Source organism: Parasteatoda tepidariorum, chromosome X1, assembly GCF_043381705.1.
Source record: "Parasteatoda tepidariorum isolate YZ-2023 chromosome X1, CAS_Ptep_4.0, whole genome shotgun sequence".
In the NCBI taxonomy this organism is placed as follows: domain Eukaryota; kingdom Metazoa; phylum Arthropoda; class Arachnida; order Araneae; family Theridiidae; genus Parasteatoda; species Parasteatoda tepidariorum.
The window spans coordinates 7,398,823-7,420,636 of NC_092214.1; the positions used below are offsets into that span (position 1 = coordinate 7,398,823).

Genomic DNA, 21,814 nt, shown 5'->3' on the forward strand with positions numbered 1-21,814 from the left:
GTTAATATTTTATGAACTTTTTATAGGTTTTTTTTTCAAATATTTTATTTCTTTCAATTTTGTTCTCCATTATCTTGTTTGGTATTTTTCAGTAATCAATTTTATTACAGTGTGCTTTTTGTTAGAGAATAGATAAAAGAAAATTTTAGAGAACAGATAAAATGATTTAAAATACATTATATTAATAATATATCTTTTAAACTTGATCTAGGAAAGATGTTTTAGACTTCGTTTTACTTTCATGAAAACATTTTTAAATCTTAAAATTCTTATAAAAATTTCCATTTTATGCTCAACTAAAGAAAACTAAATTCAATTCTATCTGAATTTATGATTAACGTAATATAATGCATACATTACAATGCCTTTTTGTATACTTTTAAATACTATAAAAATATTTAAAAAAAAATAATGGAGCTTTTTTTTTTCAATTTTGTTTTATTGTATTATATTTGCATCGTTACAGTAATTTCGCTCTTTCTGGTATTAATTTTCTATTACTTTCGAGTCTTATATTTGGACACAGTATATCTTGTTAACAAACTTAAAGTTCAGTGGTTTTATACTTAAAGTGCTTTCAAAATTAAATAAATTAGTTATTAAGAATAATAAATTATATAAAATTATTGTTTACAGGAAATTGCTTTCATGTAAAGGAATTTTGTAAATTTTATCTCACTTATATGTAAGCAGTTTTGATAATGCAGTTATTGTATAAAAGTAATTCAATAGGTATGGTCAAACAATATCGTAGATTCTCCTGAATGAAATGGTTTTTCAGATTTCAAGTGTAATGTTTTTAAGTAATTAATTGTTATGAAAATAGCTTATTCCATTTGAATACATTTTCTTCAAGAAACAAGTTATATATTCTAATTATAAACCAGAGCCTGTTAATCATTATTTACTTTTTTACTACAATTACAATTTCCGAATCAGCTTAAAAATAAGTTTATTACTTTGTTTATTGACATTGCTGATAAGAATTTAATTTAATTGAATAATCTTATAGTAAGTTATATAATAAATAAATAAATTTGTATATAATTAATTTAAGTCCTGGATCAGATAGCAGCAAAAAACATCTTGTTAAAAAAATTATCCTCAAGTCACAATACATAATAGTATCTATTATCTTGAGTTATCTGAATGGTGTAATTTTAATTTCTTGTCACTCTTTTGATTATTTAAGTCAAATTGCTAGATTCTTTAGTTGACTTAAAAATTGAACAAATTTATCTAAATTATTTCAATTATACAGTGAATTCGCGATAACTCGAATCTGATAGGACTGACGGAAAACTTCGACATATCGGAAGTTCGACTTACCGTTAGTTTAGGTTTTGGACTTTCAAAATATTGTCGGANTATTTCAATTATATATATATATATATATATATAGGGAAAAATTTCAAAATTAATAGATTTATTAGAGAAAAGAAGGGGGTGATAGTGAGCCTTTGAAATCATTCTTAAAAGCGAGTTTAAATGCAACAAATAAAAAATTTCTAAAAGAAAAAACCATCAGTCAGAAGTACTGAAAGCGAGTTTCCGTGGTCACCTAACGGCGAAAGGATGGTATATCCAGTTCTTTTGTGACTAAGCGGAAAAGTGAAGCTAATAGGTAGGCATTGACAATAGCAACTTATCTTGTTTGAAAAATACTTGGAATCTATTTCCATTTACTAAATGTCGCAATTATTTGTTGAACCTTTCTGTAGTACTCTCATATGATTAGTACTTATAGTCTGTAATTGAGTGCAGGTGGTTAAATAGAATTGACAATATGCTAATTTGTAATGATAAATTTAACCCAATCAATAGTTTATTCAAATAAAAAAATTATTTAATTTAATAGCAATTTTAAAAGTTAATCTTTAATCCAAGAAAATAAAAACGAGCAATTTTTGTGTTTGATTTAGTACTCTTCTGAAAACAGTATTATAGTTGAATTATCTGATATTTATTTGATTATAAAAATAATGTTTTGTCACTGTACAGGAATTTAATATTATAAAGAACAGTTTAAGTAAAATATTTTCAATGTTTCAATATATTTCAGACATTTTATGTTGAGCAAAATATGGCTTTAAAGGTGTAGCATATTTATGGATAAAACCAGACATCAATTAAAATAGTTCAGATTGATTCAGATTCATATATTTCATTTATATGCATTTTGAAGAAAATAATTCATATATACTATTAAATAATACCAAAGATATCACCTAAGAGAAATCTAGTTTTCTTAATTATTTAAAAATATTTTTTTTACCCTTTTGATGAGTATGAAATAAAAGAGAAATAGCTAATATACGCCCATTTTCGTTATGTGAAACAGAGAAACGTCTAAATTAATCGAAGTGAAGGAACTTATTTTTATTATTTAAGAAGCTTATATTACATTATGTATCTAAAGAAATAATTTTATTTGAGAAAATTTTATTTGTTAAACAATATTATTTGTTTCCGCTACAGGTGGTTTAATTTGTTAGATCAATAAATAAAAATATTTAATTAAAAATAGTAAAGTTTAAAAAAAAAAAAATCCATAATTAAATTTAAAAAAAGGAAAAGTATTACAATTTCTTTTTTTTAGTTGAATTCTTAATCTTCACTAACAAGCAGTAAAAAATCCAATTACTGCACAATACTTGGTTAACGTTATAATATTCCTTACTCAAAATTGTAGTCATAATCTCATTAGTTCTAAAAATATGATGTAGAGCCGTGGCGGCCCAGGCTATAGAACATTCGCCCTCCAATGAAGTGAACCAGGTTAGAATTCCAGTGATGGATAGTCATAATTTCGTACTACGGCTAGTCATCGGTTTTTTACTGTATTTTATAAACAGTAATTGCCAGTTTCAGCGTCTCTTGCTACAGTTATACCTAAATATCTACGCATTTGGAAAGTTATTTCTGTTATTCTTCCAAGTATTCAATTAAATCAGGAAAATAGTTCAAGCTAATATTTTTCTATTTAATTATACAAAAACATTTTTATTGACAAACTTCAATATTATCAGAACTTTATTTGACTCATAAAGCTAAAATGAACATGATTTAAGTTAATATTAACAAAAAATAATTAAAAAAATGTTTTTGTTACTTTGAGAAAGCTGATCTTTCAACACATTTTCAAGATAATATATGTATATNCTTTCAACACATTTTCAAGATAAAAATTTTTTTTGTATGACATAGGCATTTAAAAAATAATCAGTTTTAAGGAAAAATAACCCCAATCTTAAAAAAAGTGTATAAAAATAAATAAATATCTAATTAAAGAGGATATGTGGTAAAAAATATAAAAATCTTATTATTTACTTTACTACCGCTTTTGAATATTTAACCAGAAAAATTTTCTGTGGGGGAAAAAATAAGCGATGTTCACAAGTCGATTATTAGTTTGAATGCCAGGAAGTTCCATTGTCAGGAAGAGCGCGCCTTTGACTTATTAGTGACGTGGGGGAGACTCTTGCCAGCTGTGAAGCAAATGACCAAAGATAGCCCCCCAACAAAATGGGGGAGTTCATCTGCGTTTGAAAAACTAATCATGTTTACGGTGGTATATTTTCTTCTACTTGGGTCGTTAAAGAGTTAAAAACTGACTCTAAATATTCTTTTTACTTTTCAATATACCTTAGTTATAAACACATACCACAATGTTACATTTAAAAACTATGCTCATTTTATCTTATTTTGTGCAACATCTATTACTAAATCTTATCAACCATATCATTTACATAACTTGAGTCATAACTTGTTGTCAGTGATAAGACCCAATATTCACTTAAAACTGAAAAAGCAGTTTCTTACAGCTAGACCAGAGTTCGAATTTCTAACCACTTTGTTACCATGGTCCCAATGTTGTTTTTATTGAAAATAAATGAATAAAAGTAATTTATTATGTACTGCTCACCAGCCACTAGTTAACCATTTCTGAAGTAAAATGATTAACATGCAAAAATATCTTATCATTTTAATTCGTTCTTCAAGATTTTGGCTCAAAAAAATGTAACTTACAATTGCAGATGATCTAATTTTCAATAGCTATTGAAATAATTGAGGCCTATCAAAGGACAGAAAGTGGCAACAGCAGAATGTCATGGAAGGCTTTTTACCTGGGCCTTTCCCCCACCTAATATATTAAACTCTAATTTGAATTTTCAAAATTAAATTACTGGAAGAATGAGAAGCTACAAAAGGAAACTAGTTATAAAAAATTAGTAAATAAAAATATAATAGTAAAATATTAAATTAATGGTAAATTAGTAAAAATTGTAAATAGTTGAAAATATTATTTATTAAGAAGTCAATCAAAATTATTAAAAATCACCAGAGTAAAAGCAACGGATTAAATTGTCTTGGATAATGCTTAATATAGACCAAAACAGTGAAAAATTAGCAATTCCCCTACCCCAAATAACACCATTGTTAAACTTGCAAAAATATTTGTGACTTATTAGAGGAACCAAGAAACCCTTGGTTTTAATCCAATTGGAGAAGAACTAATATGTGGAAAACTGCCAACCTTGCAACTGACTTTTTTGTATGTTTTAATCAACATGTGTTTTAACATTATTTTGTTGCATCGTAAATGGAATGGGAAACATAAAAGCTTTAAAATAAAACTTGAAGTATCGTATATTGAAGTATTGACTTACTAGTCCTAAAATAATTTTTAAATGCAAGTTTCATTAATTTATCAGCAAAATTTTACTGTTTAGCAAAGGATTTGAATCATAAACATGACAAAATGGTAATTACGTTGTTTGTTTTTAAATACTTGTAATTATGTTGATAGTTTTCAAGTTTTTTGGAAACTTTAATTTAAAATCATATTAAAATATCTAAAAAACTTTTGACACTGTATTCATAATTTTATGTTTTAATAGCAAAGCATAATTATTAGTTTTTTTTAATTTCATTTCAGATAATTCGATTTTGGATACAAAATAATTTAGAAATTCTCCCACTTGAAAAATTTTTTCAAGCTTACAATTGCATATTTTCATATCCATTAAGTATTATACTATCAAGGTTTGTACAAATCTCACATTTTTATTTGTTCATATTAATTTGTTCTTTTTAAAAATTATAAATAAACCCTCTTTTTTATTTTAGTAATGATGCTTCTATAGTTACGGAATTTGAAGTACAGCAGAAATTTATTTCTCAGTTAAGTCCAAAATTCTGCATGGACATTTTGTATGGGACAATTAAAGAGATGCAACAAGGAAGCCATTTAAGAAATTTAGTTGATGAAATGGTTACATTGTCAAATACAAAAAACACACTGCATAAGATTCAAGATTCAGATACGTTAACAGAATGGGATGATTCCATTCCTCAAGAGCGTTTGTGGATGGACATAATGCACAATTTGCAAGCAGGAATTGCTCCACATTCTGCCATTCACATGTCTACTAATAATATAGATTTTTTAGCAAAATCTTTAATAAGTGAAAAATTTTACTCTCAATCATTTAATAATGCTTCTGAAATAACAGAGCTGAACTTTGATAGAAACGATGTTGCTATATTCTCTTGTGGACATTATTATACCCTTGCATCCTTTCACTCCAATATTTTACAGTTGTTCAAGGAATCAATGGTTGCCTTAACTTATCCACTTCCATTAACAATTAAACTCTTGCTCTCTGAATACCAAGAAGATATTTTAACTGTTGCTTGTCCTAAATGTGTAATTAATGAAATTAGTAATTCTTTATGATTTTTCATTTATACATTGTAATATTTGTAGGTTTCAGGCTAAATAGAATTTTTATTATTAAAAAATTTGTTGAAATAATGCAAAATATAATTTTATGTTTTAAGATATTTAATATTTATTGTAAATATTTTATGTTACATCGTTGTTAAATTTGTTTTTTATTAAAATTTAAAAAAAAAAAATATTTGTCTTACACTAATGAAGTTAGTGTTATTCCATATGTGTTATAAAGTATCTGGTCTCCTAGAATTGAACAATATGTTATTTGAGTATGCCATATAGTATTTAACAATACTGGCTGAAACATACTAGTACATTGCTCAGAATAAAAAGATATCACTCTGAATAATTTTGTTCTAATAATCGGATTTTCACGTACTAAGTGTCAAAATAGTTATTGGGAGTGACTTCAAATATGCTAATTAATTAGTGCTAACTATTAATTAAGTTACACAATCGGACACAAAAATGCACTTTCTCTGAATAAACATATTTTTTACACATTTGGATTTTTGACTCTCAAAATAGAGGGGGGTGTGACTGTATTTTGAAATTACAGTCCTAATAACTTTGTCGGAAGCAGTTATAAGTTTGGCCCCCTTAATGTAATTTCACTTTTTGGTCATATCTTTAAAACTAATTGTGCAATTAAAGAAAAATTACACCCTCCCATGAAACTTGTTTACCCAAAAATAATTTCAAACAGAAGCTTATTTTTAATAATTATTTATTATTATTTAATTTCATACTGGACAAAAAAAATTTTAAATTATGAGCCATACATTTTTTATACCATATTAATCGATGTATTTTTCTATAGTGAACTCAAAAGTTTCAATTGTTTTTATAGAGAAGAAGCTGAGAAAAATTCAAAAACGAATTCTTTTAAAAAAAATAATAATTTGGCGACAATGAAAAAAATATTTAATTGGAGTGATTAATGCCTAAATTTGGTATTCTTTCAGGAACTTGACTTACACAAGCTTAGTGCAATTTTCATTCATGATTTTTCGATGTTTTTATTCTATATCATTTCCTTTTTTAACTATACAAAATGTTTCTTTTTAAGTCGAATTTAGTAAAGAGATTTGAATAAAGTATTATGTTTAACAAATGTCAAATCTTATTAAAATATGTTTTTGATTGAATGTGGTTATGCATTATTTTTTTAAAATTTTAGTTTCTAATTGATTCATTCCACAATAGATTCAATTTCAGTAATGTGCATAGGTATGCATTTATTGGAAATAATATATTTATCAATATATATTTTAACTAAATAAAAATATAAACGAAGATATGTAATAAGTTTCTATATATCGTCTTAAACCAAACTCTTGTGACATCAACGACTATCTGAAATATTTATGTTTAAAAAGTCACTACAAAGAATATAAAAATACCGAACATAAAGAGCTGTTGAATATGTAGCCAAACTTTTTAAGAATTTTGAAATAACTCTTTATCTTATATATCGTCCTAAAACATCTTAATTTTAAAATTAAAATTTTAATTACCTGACCACGTGTGATTCATAGAAATATTCAACCAATTATTTCATTATATTTTTATAATTTTTAAATTCGTTATTCTACCACACAGATTTTTTTTTCAAAGAAATTCCTAACATATTTTGTTTAATTTTTTCTTTAATTAAACATTCGTTTTAAATAATTGTCAAGTTTTTTTCGAGTCGCAGAACTTATAGCCAGTTAGCTAAGAATTTAAGAATATTTTATTGCATGAAAATAACTCGATGCAAAATATCTAAATGATTGTATTAAATAAGAACACCCTTTTTCTCTAACGATGAACAGACAAATTATTGATTTATTTACTTTATTGTTTCTTTATTTGTTAGAAGTGAATACGTATTAGTGCAACTCAAATCATAAGTGTTTGCTTTGTTTTTTAAATGAACCACAACAACGTTTAAACTTATGTATCTGACGTTTAAACTTATATATTATACTGTTAAATTTAAGAAAGCTGCTCTTTAAAAAAAAATGTAGAAAAAGTTAACTTTGGTTAAAAATTTTTTTCAATTTTAACACAATTCATGAAATATCATAGTAAAATTTGCTAACAGGAAAAAGCCTTATTTTGTTACACAGTGTAGTGTGCGGACATCTTCGCCAGAGGGAGCTTCGCTCACTCACCACCAAAAAGTAATTAAATAAAATAGGGGAGAAGCGTTCTCAGAACTGGCTTGTGAAGTCAGATAAAATTATGTCACTAACTTACATTTAATTTCATATTAATTTTATATATGTTTAAATGAAAGGTGTTGTCAAGTGTTATATAAATATGTTTAAATAAAAGGTGTTGTCACTAAATGTTTCGGTCATTAAAATTTATTTTAAATTTAATTAGCCTAATGAATATGCTTTCATTTAAATTGAGATTCACATTTTAGTCACTTATCTATTCAGTTATTTTGGACAGTGTAAAATATTTAAAATCATAAGTGAGAGTTATTCATGAGAACCAACTACATTGTTCCATAGAGGAACATTACACTGTCGCCGTCTCCTAGGATCATGGATAAATTGAAAGCATTGAAGACTACAGGGTATGCACTCTTTTGGCTTCAATCACATGTTTGGACATATTTCGTGTGTTTAAGTTTTTAAATTGTTTGTATTTTAAAGTTGTAAATATAAGAATTTAAAAATGTTTAAAGGGGCTAAAAAAGAGGATCATAAATTAATTGCAGGAGAGATCGGGGAGTCGATAAATCCCGATATGAAGGTAATTGATTTGAGAAATTTAATTCTAAAGAGTGCGCATTATAAAAACGATAAAGATTTTGTAGAACAATTTGCTGATTCGATAATTGCTGAGCGAAAGGCGAGAGAAGAACAGCAAGCGAAAATTGAATTCGAAAGAGCTAAGATAGACAGCTCTCGATTAAGTGCGGAAGCGCAGATAGAATTAGAAAAAATAAATCTAGAAAAAGCAAAAATAAACGCTGAGCTAGAAAAAATAAACTATCGAGTACGAGAGAATATAGTACCGAAACCGAAGCCACGAGTCAAACGAAACCAGTGGAAAACTATATTCCAAGTGTACGAGCTTTAACTATACCTGTTCCGAAAAGAACAGACAGTTGGAATTTTTTTTTTCGTCTTTAGAGAGAGCTTTTCGAAGCAAAAATGTACCTCAGAAATTTAAGGGGGAAATTTTATTAAACCTCCTCGGAGAAAAAGCTATAATTATTTTAGTATGTATCAAAGATGAGGAAATAAACGATTATGAGAAATTGAAAAATGCAATTTTAAAAGAGTATGAACCGACACCCCTAATTTGTTTACAAAACTTTCAAAAAGCGCGTCGTATGTCAAACGAAACTCATGTACAATTTGCATCTCGATTATCTACTAGTTTGGAACAATATTGTAGAATAAGAAATGTACAGGATTTAAATACTTTGAAAGAATTAATTGTAAGCGATAAATTGTATCAATCTTTAGATCATCAAACCGCGATGCATATAAATATAAAACAAGAGCAAGATTGGTTTAAGCCGGTACAAATGGGTAAAGAATGCGATATGTATTTTGCGTCAAAAGGAAAATCTTTTTCTGATACATATTCTAATTATAAAAAACCCCAGTCGTATAATCAAAACTATACACGAAATGATTCTTAATATATAGCGCCTCAGTTCCGACGCGAAGAAATAAAACCGAAGTCAAAAGAAAATAAAATAAATAAAAAACTAGAATGTTACTTATGTGGAGAAAAAGATAGTGGAAAAAAATATTCGAAAATGAAAGTAAAAGAAAATGCTGTCATTGCAAAAATCTCCTCAGAACATTTTTATCCATCTCTTTGAAGTATGTATCTGTGTACGTGGGAGAAAGGAAAAATGGAAATGTGTAATCGATTCTGGAACTCAAATTTTTGTTTGTAATTTGAATTTGATTCCTGGCGCTGATAATGAGGAATATGGAAAGATTATTTTGAGTTAAGCGTATGGTGAGCATATTGAGGCTAAGTTGATAAAAACAATGGTCTCATTAAATAGAGATTCTGCATTAAATTATCCTGTAGAATGCATAATTGCATTGACAGATAAATTAAATGTAGGTGCGTTAATACCACCGTTTCTTTATGAAAAACTGATTTCCTCAGACCTTGAGAGTTCTTGCGAGGAAAGCAGTGAACGTCGGTGCGTGTTGGAAAAAGAATCAGCACACGTGTTATTACAACAAATTAATGAAACGGATATTTTGGCAGAGGGGGGAGAGAGCTGTTGCTCATTGAGTGGGAATGAGACGAATATTTTAAATGAAGATTCTAAATTGTTTCCGGATTATTATACATTGAAAGAAGAGCAAACGAATTGTATTTCATTAGAAAAAATTCGCGCGGAATTAAAACGAAATAAAGGTAATTTTATTTTAATGGATGGATTAATTTACCATAAGGATAAAATTCTTAATGAATCAGTTATGCAGTTAGTTTTACCAAAATGTAGGCTAAATAAAGTTTTAAAATTGGCGCACGGATCCTTTTTTAGGAGTCATATGAGGGTTAGGAAAACTAAAGAGCGAATAAAATATAGCTTTTACTGGCCGAATATGAGGAAAGATCTAACGGAATTTGTCCAAACTTGTGAAGGGTGCCAACTTAGAAAAACTGAGAAGATTGGCGATAGAGCTCCCATAACTCCTGTGGTTCGTCCCGAACTTCCTTTCGAAATTGTGAATGTGGATGTCATTAGTCCTATAGACCCACCATCTAGCAGAGGACACAAATATGTACTTTGTCTTGTTGACCAAAATACTCCCTGGCCTGAAGCTGTGCCGTTGAAATCACTATCTGCTAAAACAACTTGCGATGCTTTACTTACAATTTTTACAAGAACTGGTATACCCAACGTTATAGCTAGTGATCAGGGGACTAATTTTAAGTCTGCCCTAACTCAAGAATTTCAAACGCGTATTGGTTCGAGTCCCAGATTCTCCTGTCCGGGTTATGCTGCTGCGAATGGACTAGTGGAAAGGTGGAACAGAGTACTTAAAGATATGTTACATCACGTAATGCGTGAAGATCCAAGAGGTTGGGACCTGCAATTACCATTTTTACTATTCTCGTACCGAGAGGTTCCAAACACCACTACTGGGGTATCTCCTTTCAAGCTACTCTATGGTAGAGAGGCTCAAGGTCCATTGTCTATCCTGAAATCATCTTGGTCTGGTGAAATTAGAATCCCTACCACTTTGTCTCAGTCAGCTGTTGACTATCTTCAAGAACTGGAAAAAGCTGCTGAAAGTGCTTCGTTGATGGCTGCTGACATATAGAAAGCATACAGCGACTATTTAAATAAAATATTTTCAGTACGAAATTTCAATGTCGGTGAACAGGTAGTGCTTTTAATCCCTGATTCTTCCGATAAAATATATGCCCGATGGACTGGACCAGGAGAAATTGTCAAGCACTGTTCCCCACATTCCTACCTGGTCAAATTACCAGATGGGAAAGTTAAACAAATGCATGTAAACAAGATAAGAAGATTTCATGCTAGAGTCAATTCAATTGGAGTGATTTTTGAAAATGAGGACGAATTTGGTGAAATTATTACAGTACCTGAAACGAACATTGGAAAAGTTATGTTTGATTCACAATTGGAATTAGAACATTTGAGTGATGATCAGAAAAGAAAATTAACGTCTTTGCTGAGTAAACATCAAGAACTTATGACAGGAAAATTAAAGAGAGCAAATGTTGAAGAGCATAAGATTCGACTCATACCTAACAGTGAGAGGAAGAGGCCATATATCTACCGTATTCCGGATGCTTTGAGAGGAAAAGTAGATGAACAAATAGAAGAGCTTTTAGATGCTGGTTTAATAGAAGAGAGTTCAGCTGAAATTGCTTATCCAGTGGTGTGCGTTAGTAAAAAAGATGGAGGGATGCGGATGTGCATCGACTATCGAGCGTTGAATGCTGTGACTATAACTGACAATTTTTCAATGGAAGATACTACTGAGTTAATCCATACTATAGGGAAATCTAATGTACTCTCAAACCTAGATCTGCTAAAAGGTTACTATGCTATTCCTATGGAGGAAGCAAGTTATGATTTAACTTCCTTTAAAACTCACAATTCTCAGTACAGATTTCGAGTTATGCCGTTTGGACTCCGGAATGCTGCAGCAACGTTTCAGAGAGTCATGAGCAAAGCCCTGGCACCATTTAAAAGGTTTTCACGAGCATATATAGACGATATTGGTATATTTTCGAGCAGTTTTGAAGAACATCTAGTACATTTGGAGTTGATTCTGAAAATATTAGAAGAACTCAATTTCACTGTTAATCTGAGGAAATGTTCTTTCGCTAAACCAAGTATCAAGTTTTTGGGACATATCATCGGGTCGGGTGAACACCAGCCCCATCCCGAAAAGGTTCGAGTAATTAAACAACTTCCAAGACCAAATACTAAAAAAGATTTGAGAAGCATGCTTGGATTATGCGGTTTTTACCGACAATATATTCCGAAATATGCTAAATTAGAGTATCCTCTAACAGAATTGACGCAAAAGCGAGTGCCGGAAGATATTCCCTGGAGTGAAGTGCATGACTCTGTGGTCTATCGTCTCAAGCAAGCCCTTGCAGAAGCCCCATCACTTTACACACCAGTGTCCGGTAATCCTTACATCATTTACTCAGATGCATCATAGATTGGAATAGGAGCCTATCTTTTTCAGCGAATAGAAGATAAAGCTTTCCCAGTGTCTTACGCTAGTCATAAATTGACCAAAACACAACAAGCCTGGTCAACTATAGAACGAGAAGCTTACGCAATTGTGTGGTCATTAAAGAAATTTGAGTCATTGATATTTAGCTCTGAAATAGAATTTTACACCGACCACAACTCTTTACCGTATTTATTGAAGTGTTCTCCTCAGTCATCTCGGTTACAGCGGTGGGTGTTCGCTTTTCAAAAGTATAATATAACTTTGAAACATTTCCCTGGTTCCAAAATGCCGCATGCGGTTGCAATATCTCGCCTGTTTCCAAGTACTATAACTTAAATATTGACTGTTTATTTTTTGATAATTTAAAGTTTTTTTTGATATATATATATAATAATTTAATTTTATAAGCAAGTTATAAATTTTAATAGTTTAATGCTCCGTTATGTTAAACAATTGAGTACATTATCTGCTTATTGAAAATGTTTTATTACTTGAATTAGCTACATTATTTACATTATTTGAAATGTTCATTACTATTAGTGATGAATGCTAATTGTCATTTTAGTTTATATATTTATGATATGGTTGTTTATTATCAATTTATATGTTTTGTCAGATTAAGTATCAAGGGAGATACTTCAATCTTGCGTGGGGGGTGTAGTGTGCGGACATCTTCGCTAGAGGGCGCTTCACTCACTCATCACCAAAAAGTAATTATATAAAATATGGGAGAAGCGTTCTCGGAACTGGCTTGTGAAGTCAGATAAAATTATGTCACTAACTTACCTTTAATTTCATATTAATTTTATATATGTTTAAATAAAAGGTGTTGTCCATATAAGTGAGAGTTATTCATGAGAACCAACCTCATTGTTCCATAGAGGAACATTACAAACAGTAAACACTAAAAATGGAAAATTGTAAAGATTCCAAAGCCGTACTATTTTTAGAATCATCATCTAATTTGAAACATGTAAGAAAAAATGTGCAATTTTTGAATTAATTTTGATAAAAGAATACGCAGCGAGAGGGTTAACATAATTTTTACAGAAATTATGATTAAAATTTTTCCTATAATTTGTCAAACGAAGATAAGACTGATATTGCTCTAAGGAACTTTCTCAATAAATTCATTATTTCCAAAATTGAATTCTGTTTCAATGAAACATATTATTGCTTGAAAGCATGAACATACAGCGTAATTAAGTGCTCATGTATGTACAACATGTCTTCGTATTCACGCAGTAACTATTTTTACAATTATTCGTTAGGTAGTTAGGTCAGATTCGTAAGATTACAATTATTCGTTAGGTAAAAATGACTGCTTTTAATAGTGCATATTGATTACATTGATTGTTCAAAATAAAAGATTTCAGTCACTTATAAGCATATGCCAGTTATCGCACCTCATTATGATTACAGGTAATCATTATTACTTTTTATTTGAAATCGTTACTTGTAACTTTCAAAATAATTACAAGTAGTTTATTACCATGTACGTTTTATTTGTAGTTGTCACAATCGTAGTCAATTAGAGTACTCCGTGCCCATTTTTGTTGACCAGTGAAATTATTCAGTTATTCTTTACTAATGAATAAAGGATATTGAATAAAGAATAATGAATGATTTATTCTTTATTCAAAATATCTCTGACTAATGAATAAATCTTCATTCATTATTCAGGAAGATTTTGAATAATTATTCATCATTCTTTATTCATTATTCTGAATGACTAATGCCCATCTCTGTTCCCTGAGCGTCGCCAGTAGCCCATTGTGCAGCTCTTAGTACGACGTAAATGAACTAGAACTAGATTAAATCTAGAAAATTTAGATTACTTTAATTTCGTCGCAAGCAAAGGTCTTCCAATACTATGTTAAAAATGTAAATATAACAAGTTTTAAAATTAACTTCACATTTTTACACTACGTTTCACACCTTCACATGTTTTCATGCTTTGTAAAATAACGAAAATCAGCTAATGTGTTTTATTGAACTTTCGTTTATTCCTTTTTTCTAACAGGGCTGAAAATGTTTGATGGCTTATAATGGGTTAGCATTAAAAAATTAACTTTTATAAATATGAAGAATACTAACAAAAACTGGATGCATTCTTTTGATCAAGTGAAAAGGGACTATTTTTGAAGAACTCCGCTAAATGCAATTCATGATAATTCTTGTCATACTAAAATGTCTCCCTAAACATATCAGTAATGTATTAATATTATCAGTAAGGTAACATTAAACTAGATTCTAAAATTAAAAAAATTTCGATATTAAGAAAGCGTAATCCGTACAGATGAATCTGGAGCCTTTAAAAGCTAATCTTACGAACCCGATTCAAGTTTAGTTAAAAATTAGAATGATACTATAGTTAACATTTTCATAAATGTCACATCCTATCCTGTAGTTGTTATTGTAGTATATTTGCGTCGCACTAGAGCTGTACAATTCGCTATTGGCGACGGTATGGGAAACATCCATGAGGATGATCCGTAGATGTGCTATCTCAATTTTGATCCTCTGCAGAGAGTATGGCACCTACGCTTCGGTAGCCCGACGACCTGCACGTGAAATCGAGCACTTTAGAAAATTTAACGAGGACCGATACCGCACACCCTCGGTCCCTACACAGACTGATCCAAGTGATCTCCCACCCGCACACTGACCGCAGTCAGTGATGCTTGACTTCAGTGATCTGCTCCAATCCGTGTCTTGACGATCAGCCCACTGTGGGACATCCCGTAACTAATCTTACCCAGGAACGATATAAGCCAGTTTGAATGGAAAATATTGTTGACGCCGAAATTCATGAATTGCAGGAACTATAAACGTTCTTGTTCTAAGATTAAACGATAGTAAAGCGCAGGGTGGTGTTTCAGGGCACGAACTTGCAGTCTTTTGAGGACCTTAATCTAGCCCACCTCACCTTAACTAGAGTGCGAAGAATGATAAAGATCAGAGTTTCCCAAAGTGTGGTACGCGTAACCCCAGAGGAACGGGAACAGTATAGCGGGAGTACGCGTTCTTATGCAAAATATCTCGCAACAAACGAAAATTTCAAAAACTTTTTTATATTAAAACAAAGTTAGACATGAAAATTTACAATTACGTATTTTTCTATTGGCTATTTTTTGCAGAGTTAGCAGTTAATATTTAGTGGTGTCAACAGCCAGTTGTGATTTTTAGCTTTAGTGCAATTTTTTACAGTAAAAAAAAAAACATTCATTTTATTATTAGTGGTACTCAGCGTTACGAAAAATTTAGAAAGGGTACGATAAGTCATAAGTTTTGGAAACACTGATATAGATGATTTAACTTCACAATCCAGGACACTTTCACGGAAAAGCTCACGATTTTGGGCGCCACTTGGCATTCTTGGCGAAGACTTTCAAGTCAAACGTGCTCTTTCGCCAAATTTCTTTGCGTAGCGTTTGCAAACAAAGAACTGAATTGTTGTTACTAACAAGGCAATGGTAACTAACGAAATTTGTGTGGTTTTAAATCGGATTCTCCCAAAATTGTTAGAGTAATTCCCAACAATAGTTGTGAACTCAAAGCAAATCTTCAAAATCAAAAATCTGTTTGACGCAACACACACAGCATCTAATGTCTACGGAGAACCTCATAAGATTGAAAGGTAATTGTTTTATAAGCTATTTTTTGTTCGTTCGAAATGTGTAGAAGTTAAAAATAAGCATAAAATTTTTTATTTGTCCAACAGTAGGGGGGGGGAGGCATTTTTTTTATTTTAATAAATAGGTAAACGTTTTGTTAAGTCATATTTTTAATTTAATAACTGCCCATAAATTTATCAAATTTAATATTATTTCTCTCTTGTGGAAAACGCGGGAACGTTCAATATTTAACTTTAAAAGTATTATTCTGTATTAATTTTTAAACTATTATTCTGAAACTCCTTTAAAAATTTATAAATAGTGCAATTCTCAAGATGAAGTAAAGGTAACTTTTAAATCCACAATTTTCTTAAAGAGTGTAGTTTAAATTAGTAAATTTAGTAATTCTTTCAAAATTTACTTGTATATTTTTCAACTACTTAAACTTGTGATAAAGAAATTTTTAATTTTTTGAAATCCGAATGTTCTGAAATTTTTTTTAAAATTTAAATCGCCTGAAAATTTTGTTAGAGAATGATTATTATTGAAAAATAAAGAAAATGGGTAAATTATTTATCAAATTTTTTCCTAGAAATTTAATTTTTAAATTAAAAAAATAAAAAAATTCTTAAATAATTAATATGAAAGCCAAGAAGTAAGTTATATTTAAGAGAGAAATGAAATTTGATACAGCTATCCATCATTTTAATTGGAAATTAATTTATATTCTTTGTTGATTATATCCAATCAAAGGAAGAAAGAATTTTAATTTATTAAATCCGAACATTTATAAGCTATGAAGGAGATAAAATAAAAATATCAATTATGAAAAATCAATATAAAATTAGAATTCAAAAACTATCAATATAAAATTAGAATTCAAAAATTATCAATATAAAATTAGAATTCAAAAATTATAAACATAAAATTAGAATTCAAAACTTATCAATGTAAAATTGGAATTCAAAAAAAAATATCAATGTAAAATTAGAGTCCAAAATATCTATATAAAATTGAAATGCAAAATAATTGAATTTATATTTGTATAATTTGTACTAGGCATAAAGTTTAAGATAAGATTTGAGCACTTCAGTTAGTCGGAAACTGGTCGAAATTTTTTTTGACGCTAAACTGATTTTGCTCATAAAATGCAAACAGGAAACTATTAAAACTAGTATAAAGTACAGTGCTCCAAATGAGATTTGAGCTCTCCAGTCAATCGGAAAGTTGACGAATTTTTGATCGCATGTTTCTATCCTCAGTTACAGACACAAGTTAACTAAAAGGAAGCAATAAACTGATGCTGTAGAATAGGGATGCACAACCTTTTTGAGTGAAGGGCCACTTGCACAGCAGGTTGGCTAACGAAGGGCCGCAGATGTATTTAGACATGTTAATGACAAATGTAGTAATGTTTATTTAAACATTAGCGTTCCATTTTTTTTATCAATACACTTAGTAACATCAATAACTTAGTAGTGTTCCATTATTAGAATTCATTCAAAAATGAAAAACTTGCTATTATTATCATATGAACAATAGATTTATCAAAATAAATAAACATTGAAGAAAATAAATATTTTTTTTATCATGTCATGCAATACGAAAATTCATTTTAGAATCAAATTCTAATAAATAAATAAAAACTGCAAATGCCCACAGAATGAAAGTAGGAAAAGTTTAGTCATAATTAAATAATATAAATGCAAATTAAATATTTTAATTGAAGAAAATGTATAGGTTTTAAGCAAAAGCCTAAAATAAAAACAAAACTGTGATAGTTCAAAATAAAATTCAATGCTTATTTTGTAATGTACTTTATTATTTTATTTTATTAATTATTAGATTTTTTATATCGTAAACATTTTCCTTTTTTTTATCGAAAAAGATCACTTAAGCAACAAAAAATTGAAATCTAAACTACAAACAGTGAGCAGTTTAAAAATTCACGTTTTCCGCCATTTTATGAATTTCTCAAGTTGCAATAACATTGCATTTAAATTAGGGAGGGATGTAACGAGTATTTGGCCCTTCTGTGAAAAATTCAGTTGGTTGAATGATCAGTCAAATATTCGGCAGAATATTTTTTAGAAATGTATTTTTCCAAGTTTTTTTTATTTTTGAATTTTTATAGATATTATTTTATTTTTTTTAAAATTATAATCAGACAAGTCAATTTTGTCATTTTTTTGATACTTTGAGAATTGAGAAGGATTTTTTTCCATTTTTTGTTGTTTTTATTATAACCCAGCATTATAACAGAACGTCTCATACTATTAATTTATTATCACTCTTTCCCTGTACTTTAATATAAATAACCAGTAACATACAGAAGTGTAATTTTCAGTATTAAACTTTTGTTTCAGGAACTAAGAAAACATTGTTTTTTTCTGTTTTTCTTTTTTTAGGCATTTTTATTATGACTCAGTATTTTTTTTTAAAATAAAGTTACTAATAAAATTTATTTTCTTCTAAAATTATGGCAATGAGAAAATTTTAAATTTAGATTTTCGGCATAAGATTTTCATTTAAAAAAATTAAGATCGTTTTTTCTATCTTTTTATTTTTTTTTTAAATAAAAAAAAACTTTTTTTAGACGTTTTCATTATAACGTAGTAATTTTTAATAGCATTTCTGTTGACTTAATTCTTTTTTCTTGGCTTTTTCTGGTAATTGAAAAATTGAGATGTTCAGCTTTAAAAAAAATTTTCAAAAATTAAGATTGATTTTTATGTTCTCTGTTTCGCTTTTCGACATTTTCAAAAACGTTCTTGATTGGCCTTATTTTTTAGAGTTAATTTATGAATACGTTTTTCCAGGAAATATTATTCCGAGCATTGAAATTTTAGTTTCAGTGTTGCTATGCTGCTAAAAGATTTTGCTATTTGGCCCCAAGTGTACGGCGTTCAGTCGATTTTTTCTTCTTTTTTTTGCCGAATATTTGGTTTTTGATCAAATCACAATTCATTACCACATTCGGCCAAATCATATTCGTTGCGAAAATAAAAACGAAGGAAAAATAACTAGGATTTACGATGAAACTGTACCCAAATACGGTATCAAAGAGGGATTATTTAATTGCGCGATTGACAATCACGTGTCGTAATAACCATCATAGTTAAGTAACTGGATCGTCAAAATGTGGAAAAGTATAGAAATAATTGGGAAAAAATATATTTATGCTGAACTCAGCACGAATAAAGTGTGCCAAATGCATGATTTAAAACTTGTATGTCGTAATAGAACAATTGGAATTTTTCATAATACGTGGGAACACATAGCAATAACTTCCGAAAAAATTGTGGAAAAAAAAGAAAGAATTGCAAAAAAAGGATAAAAAAAATCACTTAGATTTAAGATGAAATCGTCACAAATAAAGTGCACAAAAAGTGATTATTTAAATTTGCGATCTGAAACTCGCGTCGTAATTAAAATTCGGGATTTTCGAAATCACGTAGAAAAGCGGAAATAACCGTTTAAAAAAATCATTTATATTTACGATAAAATCGGCTTAAAGAAAGTGCGTTTAAAACGTGATGACTTAAAAATGCGATTGAAAATTGAAATTTTTTAAAATTTTTTTTATTGTGCTTAGATGCTCTCGCGGGCCGCACTTCAGTAGTCAAAGGGCCGCATTTGGCCCGCTGGCAGCAAGTTGTGCACCCCTACTGTAGAAACACTTCATTTGAAATTTGGATACATAAATCATTTAATTTAAAAACTAGAGATAATTAAAACTATTTCGAAAATCGTATACCCATATAAAATCATTTATTTTGATAGGTATGTGATTTTCGTCCCTGAGATAATTCATTAGTATTTTTTCATATTATTATGTTTTCGTCTATTTGATTGAAATGCGAAATGAAAATACTTCGCTTTTGTATCGAGTTTTGATTTATGTCAGCATATTTCAAAATTGTAAAGCATTTCGTAACTTATTTTAATGTACTTAAGAAAAATCTAGCTGTGAAAATAATAAGTATCATTAAATTCAAACATTGTTGTGGAACATTGCGGAGATTTTGAATTGGCGACTTTAACTGGAACATTCCAAATAGCAAATAAGGGGGAGTAAACTATAAGATATTATAACAATCCTCGAAAGCTTCAGATGAATTGAAATTCATTTATTTATTTTAAATAGATAAGAAGTATTCTCTTTCGTATGGGTCAATTTTCAATGAATTATAGTTTGAAATTCTAAAATCCGTATTTATTAGGATTTTTTTAATCTGTTTGCTAAAACGACATTTTAGTTTTATTTTTAAAAATTTGACAAGATTGTAAGTAATGGTTGGGATTTATCAAGTAAGTTTTAATTTTGGTTGCTACTTTTACTATAGCTTTTTTTGTTTTCTATGTGTGTTCTCTTTTCATTTATTTTACTTCATTTTGCTTAGATTTGTGATTCAATGGATTTTTTTGTTTCAATAAATAGTTTGTTTTTATAAAAAGTTTGTTTTTTATAAAGAGTGGCATTTGGATATTGTTTAAATTTGTTTCATTGCGAAATTATCTACTTGAAACTGGAAGGGTTCATTTTCTTTTTTTCCATAAATCCATTAAAAAATTGTGCTAATTGGCGACGAAGAATAATTAAATACTATCAATTAGTTACACAAGTACAAATATTGAATATGCAGCTAGTGCTATTATTAAATTCACATAAAATATAATATACATTTCAGGATTTTAATAGTTTAAAATTCAGTCTAACTTCCCAGCTTGAAGTTATTTTGGCAAAGTTTCATAGTTTTTAAAATAGCTCTCTTCATCTTCCAAAAGTAAAAAAATAACTATTTATTAACGAGCTAATTAAGGAAAGTTATTAAGCTTTATTAAAATTGATATTTAATGGTTTGTAAATTTGTAAATATTAATCACTATTTTACATGCATTACTAGCGAAATATTCAGATGCTTAGTGTTTATTTGCTTTTTAAACAGAGTTTTTGAACAATATACCAGCATATTTAAAATATTTAGTTAATATTTTTTTGTTATATTACTATATTTATGGAACTAGAATAGTTTTTTTTAAAAACTGTTTATTAATAGCATAATATTAATAGCATAAACCAAAAATGCTTGGCATTATTCTTACCCTGAACCGTAATAAACTAAAATTCAACTTCGTTAGTTAAGTTACATTCTTTATAGCAGAGAAATGAATAAAATATTGACAAACAGTTGTGACATTATAGAATAGAGATACCTCAAGTAACACAAAATTTCTTCATAATTTTTAATGATATTTTCAAACAATGCAATTTATAATATCATTTGGATATTTTACAGATATTTGGTGTTTTATTAACCACCTATAAATTCTAATACATTGATTTGACGATCCTTACCATTATTATATTTTAAACGTTTAAAAATATTTGACAATATGCAGGGTGTTTTGCTAAGATTGCCCTCAGTATGCATTTTTAGAATCCTTATCAAAAATTGAAAAAAAAAAACTCTACTATGTCTCGAACAAATTAATGTATAAGTGATTAAATTTAGCGAAATCTGACTATCACAGAAAAGGAAAGCATATGTAATAAATAATACGGCAGATTTGATTGCGAACAGAAACAGAGAAATAGAAGGTTCAAGTTTCAATATACAATTGAACCTCTTTTGATGTTTGTTACATTCGCCTTCGTCTGTAATTTTTCAAATTTTGTAGGTGTTTCTGTCTTTTACTCGTTTTTATATTAATTTCTATTTTCTTTTTTGAAAAGGGATAAAAAAATG

General features: G+C 28.8%; 1 protein-coding gene across 2 annotated transcripts in view; it reads left to right on the forward strand.

Moving 5' to 3' along the window:
* The window catches only part of LOC107446431 (uncharacterized), a 56,561-nt gene extending 49,673 nt beyond the window's left edge, over positions 1–6,888 (forward strand). For both annotated transcript variants that reach the window (XM_016061072.3, XM_016061073.3), the window contains exons 30-31: positions 4,940–5,046; positions 5,131–6,888. In XM_016061072.3, coding sequence (XP_015916558.2) covers positions 4,940–5,046; positions 5,131–5,740 — 717 coding nt within the window. In that variant the 3' untranslated portion in view covers positions 5,741–6,888. The remainder of the gene's footprint in view (positions 1–4,939; positions 5,047–5,130) is intronic.
* The last annotated feature ends 14,926 nt before the right edge of the window (positions 6,889–21,814 follow it).